The sequence below is a fragment of the Catharus ustulatus genome, chromosome 20 (assembly GCF_009819885.2).
Source record: "Catharus ustulatus isolate bCatUst1 chromosome 20, bCatUst1.pri.v2, whole genome shotgun sequence".
NCBI lineage: Eukaryota > Metazoa > Chordata > Aves > Passeriformes > Turdidae > Catharus > Catharus ustulatus.
Genome location: NC_046240.1, coordinates 8,223,994 through 8,230,750, shown reverse-complemented (window position 1 = coordinate 8,230,750; position 6,757 = coordinate 8,223,994). Strand labels below are relative to the sequence as shown.

Below are 6,757 nucleotides of genomic sequence, written 5' to 3'. Positions count from 1 at the left end.
ATATTCTTCTGCAACACCTCCCTGACGTGTCAGGTCCTCAAATCCAAAGCCTATTTCCTAGTTAGTGCCTATCCTAAAGGGAAAGATTTTTCACACTCAAGATCAGTAACATTCTTGCTCACTGAGCATTCCTTAATCAAACATCTTCTAAAGAAAACTCACGTGACAGAAAGTAATGGCACCATCTGTTCTCCTGTATTTTTTTATATCAATGTAGGAAAAATGAAGTCCATGAGAAAGGCTTATCCCCAACATTAGAGCTTCCTCAGCACATTCTTTCCTAGGAATATCCTGGGACTACTTGAAGCTTCTTGAGAAACCCACCTGACTCCCACAGGGGTGCTTACTGCCTTTAGCATAGGCTGGAATTGCTTTAATGAAGTATGGCTGGACTAGAGCACAGTGTGAAAAGCAGAGCAGACAGAAGTATGAGTTGCTGATTCCCAGGAAAGCCTGGATAGTTATGCATTCACTCCTTGGAGTGAATAGAAACTCTGCAGTCATTGCCAAAATTGTCCCTCTTCTCAACAGGCTTTATCTCCTGTTTGGCTGACTTATAGTTAAAGATCCATTTCTTTCTAGAGTGTACAGCCAGAAAGCAGGGTAGAGAGGATTTGAGGTACTGATTTCAAAGGTGTGCAAAAGCATTTCTTTGTCAGTGATGGAGTAAAATGACACGGTCTTCTTTTGTAGCTCCAGGAAAACTCCAACCTTCAGTGGTTTGTCCTTGTGTAATAATGTTTCTTGATCCTTGTGCCATGCTGATAGCTGTTTTTTAGGACCCAGCCATTCTACACACCAGGAATTCTCAGTTCTTCCCAATTTCTCCCTTTTACCAATCATTTCATGAGCAACTCCAACAGCCCATCCATCACTGTCCTTGGTAATTACTTCCCAGTAGTGGCTCCCAGCACAGAAGCCCTGTGAACACATCACTTGGCTGATGCAGAATCTTTTGGGTGATGGTTGATAAGTGGTTGGGTGGCTGGAAACCACCACTCTCCTGTTCTGGGCTGTGAGTGCCAAGCGCTCGTGTACTCTTGTGGGGTCAAAAGTCACATCCTCTGCCCCTGGGAGACAGAAAGGAAATATTTACACATGCAGGGAACAAGGAGGCAGGTGCATCCCTGCTCCAGAAGAGAAATGAAACCAAATCATCATACCATAAATCTGAATCAAAGTTCAAGAATCCTCAACCAAGCACTATCAACTGCATCCTGGGCATACTGAAACATTTAACAGGCACATCTGTGTAAATATCCATGACACACTCACAGGCACTCCAGTGGGAGGTGAAAGTACCTTGCACCCTACAAGATGGATTTTATTCCTAGCCACAATTTTTTTTTAATTACCTTTTTGTCAATAATAAATGGGCTACTTACCTTAAGCTTACAGTCATTGGTTCACTGAGACAAGTTCTTATTTATTTTATCAGCAAAAACATTTGTTTTCTGTGGTAAGCTACAGCTATAGTACAGTGTGTTGATTGTAAAAATGCTTCTGTCAAAATGATGCAGAATTCAAGCACGAATTGGAGTGATTACAGCTTAACAGCAAAGATCAGTGAGGTGTAGTAACTGCCTATACACCAACACAGACTCTGCAGCCAGCACAAATTACCACAAAGCTTACATGACACAGGTTTCTTATCTTTTTTTTATCCTACATGGCAGTCAGGTACAGGGTTACATTATGTGTCAGTAACTGATTCATTCATGGCAACTCCATTGTGTTTCCATGCTTCAGTAAACAGCCACATCTCCTGCTGATGTTGGCAAGGACAGTTTCCTTCTGTAAATCCAGTCTCAGGGTCACCTGGATGTTGTTAAGAGTCCTGCTGGCTTGGATACTTACACTGAGAGAACTGGCTGGAAAAGCTTGGTTCAGGTCTTGCAGCTGCAGACTCTGGAGATGATGAGCAGACACTTGGCTCCTGATATGAGTCTGGAGGCTGCACTATATAAAAAAACAAGTAAAGTGTTAAGGCATTTCTGCAAAATGTACACAGAAGTATTTAAGCTTCTAAAGGAAACCACACCTTAATTAAACCCAGCTACTGATTCAAGTACAAAACAAGGAACTGCTTTTCTTGATAACATAAATTACAAAGGAGGGGTAGGCAAACATTTTTACTCAAAATTAACAGAACACTGTACACTGCTGTGGTCTGAAGGGAGCAGTCAAGAAGAGTGAGATGGGTAAAGCAGTTGGATTGTTCTATGCAGATAAAGCAGTTTCTGTCTTAAAAAATTTTATAGTGTTATTTTTTTTGCTGAGTATCATGTTTCTTCTTTTATTTGCACATGTTTTTCATAAGCATGAAGTAATTTTTTATTCTATTTCTTAGATCCACTGCCTTTAAGAAAAAGATTTCAAAATAAGGGAAACTCACCTGGTGGGAGTTGCTGAGCATAATTCTCCAAGAGTAAAATTTCCAGCTTTCTCTTCAGATCTTCCACAGCACTTTTGACAACATTAAGCTTCTCATCAAGTGTAATTTTATTAATTGTTGAAGGTGAGCCTTCATACTTCTGCCTCTCAGATAAGTCACTCTAATAATGCCAAAGTATGAAGGGAAAGATGTAAACAACAGCAGTTATTTCATCTCACAGATCAGATTATAGTATAAAACCCCAGTGGAAAAAGAGCGGTGATCTCTACAAGAATCTTATTCTTTGTATCAAAAGTTTAAGACAGTTACCTGAGAAAAACAACCTGAAATCTTACAGAAAATAGCAAAGGACATTCTTATTAAAAAATATAAAGACTGTGTTTCCCCTAAGAAAACTGAAAATGTGATCAGTTTTTTTTTTAATATCTATGTATTACAATTTCCATAACTATTCATATGAATACACAAAGTTACTCTTTTTTAACTTCCTTTTTCTTCTAGAACCGAAACCAAAAGTTCAAAAGTGTATTACTGGAAGGAAAGGGTCAGCTTAGTTTGCCTAAATTTAGAAATTGTGGAAATCTACATCTGAAGTTGCTCTGTTAGTCTGTGTGTACAGTCTGTAGGAGGAATCCTTTTGGAGGCTGCATTAATCTCCTTTGCAGGTGGCATCTCAAGTAGGCCAGATCATTCTGAAAGTACCCATTTCTCTTCACTGCCTGTAATGGGACCCTGGATGAAGTGAATTCCAATGTGGGCACCTGTGCCTGGGTCCTGGAAGTCTAATTCTGTCTCATGGCACTTCCACACCCAGTGAGCCTCACTCCAAATTCCTCCTAGCTAACTTGTATCACTTGCCAGTGCTGTTTTCAACATCAAAACAGCTCTGCACAATCTCAAGTGCTTTACCTGCGTCTTTTGAGGGCCCTTGATGCATTCTCCCCAAGAAAGTTGTTACAAAATACTTAATAACCATGTGAGTTCTTTAACTTGCATACCTGTAAGTACAAATTCTGGAAAATAAAAAGATTGTGAAAGATCTCGACTTCAGATTGGCTGAGGACTGGATTTCAGCACTGCAGCTCCCACTTCATTCCAGCTCACCAATATCCTTGGAAAAAATCTAGTTCTGAATTGCATTCCCAGCCTGTGCCTCTTTCAGTACTTTTGTCCTCTGAATTTCTCACTACAAACTCTCCCTGCTGACAGCAATGTCTGTGGATTGGCACCATTGTCTCTATGAGAATGGGGCAGTGGGGACCTCAAAGGTGCTCTGTACATATTCAGCTATCCCAGACATTGAGCTTGAGAGTTTCTACTCATATTCTGCCACTTCATTTCATCACTTACGGTTTGGGCTTTGATGTCTGTGAGCTGGTGAATAGTCTCTTCAATTTTCTGTTGAGCAGCTTTTTGCTCTTGTTCAATGAACATCAGTGTGTTTCTCTCCTGTCTTTCAACATATTCCTTCATGCAACAGAAGTATTTGGTAATCTGGCTTTTGAACTGAGATGTATATTCCTGAAAGACAGAAAACATGGAATTCATTGTGTGGTTAGGAAAGATGCATGGAATATGAGAATTACTGCCCCATCTAATGTGCTCTTTGACTGACCCCTGCAGACCAGAATTCAAAGGAATAAAATACATTTGACACTATCCTGCATTACATGCAGTGAGATTTGGGGCATGTTAAAGACCATGACTACTTTATGGCCAGTGGACTCTGTTTGACAACTCAGAAAATTCAATATTCCCTCTTATGATTTGTAATTTGCATCTAAGAGAACCAGAAACATTCAGGTTACTCCTGATAAACAGAAAAATGCAACAATGCACAAGTCCACTGGCCTTTGTGCCAGCCAAGACACAAATTAATGCAGCTGATGCCATATATTCATTCTCATCAGTAAAAACAGAATTGTGACAGGAAAGACTGAAACAAAAAAGCAAATTCCTGCTCTGAGCTGGAAGGCAACCCTGCAATCACATCTCCAGCCCAGAACAGAAAGTTTCAGTAACAGAAAGTTACTGTAGGTGATGAATGTACAATGTGTACCTTTGTTTTATTGAGATCTTTTCTCAACAGGTGGATGGTCTCTGCAGTTATTTCTTGTTCCTTGGAGCTCTCCCATATCTCTTCCTCCTTTAAAGTGACACAAGGGACTATTTATCTATATAAACCTCACAGAAAGCATGATTAGGTCAAGCAGCAGGATAATAAAAATTCCCTACATCACTGACATTAGTTAAGCAAGCAGAAGAGGTGCCTGAAACACAATTCTGAGTAGGAATAATCAAATGAAGTCAACATCAACAGTCAGAAATTAATTACATGTTAAACTACAATTGCAAGCTTCAATATGCTCTTAGATTGACTAAGATACATGTGTGCTAAAATAATGAAGGTAAATACATTTTTCTCATCTCTTCTGGGAGTCTTTTTAAGCAGAGACCGAGATGATGAACCTGTCTCATTCTGTGCCATGAAGCTGGGTGGAGCTGTAGCACTGTCTAATAACGCTATGTGTCCTTCCAGCACTCTCCAGTGCAATGCTGATGCAATAAATAACACACAGCACAAGTCACTTACTGCTACTGTGCATCAGTGAATATGTACAGGTGTTAGTTCTTCTAATTCAGCTACGCAGCTCCCAGTGTGTCACACACCATCACCGAGCCCCAAACAGAGGTTACCGAACCCATCTGCTCAGTGTGTTACTGTGGGATGGAGAGGATGAAACCCTGGGCTACGCTGGGGATGCCGCGGGATGGAAACCGGGCTGTCCCCAGGGTGCAGAATGTCGGGAGCAGGAGTCCCTGGGTGTCGGGGGATGTCAGCCCGGATGTCCCAGGGGAGTTGGGGGATGTCAGCCCGGATATCCCAGGGTAGCTGGGGGGATGTCACCCCGGGGTGTCGCAGAAGAGCCCCGAGATGCCGTGGGATGAAGCTCGGGATGGAGCCCCGGGCTGCCTCCGGCCATACCTTCTCCCCAGGTCCCCGCCCCGCCGAGCTCAGGTCGCTGCAAGCAGCAGCTCCGCAGGGTTCCGGCTCGTCCTGTGTTTCCAAGTTTTCCAGCAGCTCCCGCGGGATGAGGCTGAGCAGCGCGGCCAGCTCGCGGTTGGGCCGCAGGTGCTGGGACTCGAAGGGGCGGCGGCAGAGCGGGCAGAGGGCGCGGGGCCGCCCCGAGCAGTGGCGGAGGATGCAGTCCCGGCAGAAGCTGTGGCCGCAGTCCGTGAGCCGCACGGGCTCCTCGAAGAGCTGCAGGCAGCAGGAGCACTGCAGCTCCAGGACGCGCTGCAGCCGCTCCAGATCGATGACGGCGGCCATGGCTCGGCCCCGCAGTTTCGATTTCCCCGGGCGCCTCCTCCGGTGCCGAGAACGCCCCGGCTCTGCCCCGCCCTGTTCTTCTCTGCCCCCTTCTCTTCTCCTCTGTTCCTCTCACGTGCCTTGCTCGCCGGATTTGGGTTGCCGGTGGAAATGGACTGTGACGCAGAACTCTCTAGGGCCTGACCTTGACTTTCATCGACTGTCCAAAAATTCCTGTTATCTGTGCTATTTCGTTTCCACCGTGAATTTCCCGATTTTGTAATAGTGAGAGTTGCTGACTTGGGCCGTCTGCTGACCCAGCTGGGAGAGCAGTGGCCCAGCACAAACCCTATCTGACTGAAGTCCAGGCTATTGGAGGGACCAAACCCATCTAAAGTCACCCTGAGCTACCTGGGTCATCTCAAAACAACAACTAACAAATGAAGACTGACACTGCTCCTCGTACAAGTCAAAAGTTGCTTTCTGTTGATTGCAGGAGGTGCAGGATTAGGCTGTTTAATAGAATTGCTGAACCACCATGTAAACTAGAACAATTGGGGTTGTGTGGGGACAGAGCCTGGAACACAGTGAAGTTCATGGGAGCATATCAACAAATAAAACTGCTGCACATTGCTCAGAGCTGGACAATGAGCTGGCTGAGAATGATGATCCCACTCAATTCCTTTGCACTACTGGGCAACTGAGGGTGGGGAGAAAGAAGAATTAGTGTCACTAATTCCTGCAAGTATTGGCACTTCTCATTTCTGCAAAAGAAAAGAACTATTTTAAGTATCTCAAGACCAACTGGCAATTGTCAGCAGAAGGTGGAAGCCTCACCAGAAACTTGGTCTGCAAGACTTCCTCTTGATTTGCAAAATAAGGCTATCTGTAAAGAAGAATTAAATGTGTGGATGACTTGCTGCTTGGTAGAACCAGATCTCAGCCCTTGTCCTGAGGCATGGGAACACTCAGTGCTCTGTGTCAGCCACTGCAGTGTCCATCAGTTCCTGCACACAGCGGTACCTGATGAGAAGGCTCCCCTCCAACACTGA

The 6,757-nt window shown here is 44.2% G+C and overlaps 1 protein-coding gene across 1 annotated transcript; it reads right to left on the bottom strand.

Annotated features, from left to right (window-relative positions):
- Positions 1-173: 173 nt before the first annotated feature.
- On the bottom strand, positions 174-6,198 carry RNF135 (ring finger protein 135). Its single transcript, XM_033076390.2, has 6 exons — positions 5,382-6,198; positions 4,455-4,541; positions 3,746-3,916; positions 2,396-2,555; positions 1,858-1,959; positions 174-1,070 (listed from the first exon to the last, which is right to left on the bottom strand). The coding sequence occupies exons 1-6, from the start codon at positions 5,724-5,726 to the stop codon at positions 535-537; spliced, it is 1,401 nt and encodes a 466-aa protein (XP_032932281.1). The 5' UTR covers positions 5,727-6,198; the 3' UTR covers positions 174-534.
- Positions 6,199-6,757: the final 559 nt, after the last annotated feature.

What these genes read in the sequence shown, in the direction of transcription:
- RNF135 (XM_033076390.2), bottom strand. Translation starts at nt 5,726, where the DNA reads ATGGCCGCCGTCATCGATCTGGAGCGGCTGCAGCGCGTCCTGGAGCTG. An exon ending in CAGACATCAAAGCCCAAACC is followed by an intron (nt 2,556 to 3,745) that starts GTAAGTGATGAA and finishes TGGCATTATTAG; the next exon opens with AGTGACTTATCTGAGAGGCA. An exon ending in TGCTCAGCAACTCCCACCAG is followed by an intron (nt 1,960 to 2,395) that starts GTGAGTTTCCCT and finishes TTTTTTATATAG; the next exon opens with TGCAGCCTCCAGACTCATAT.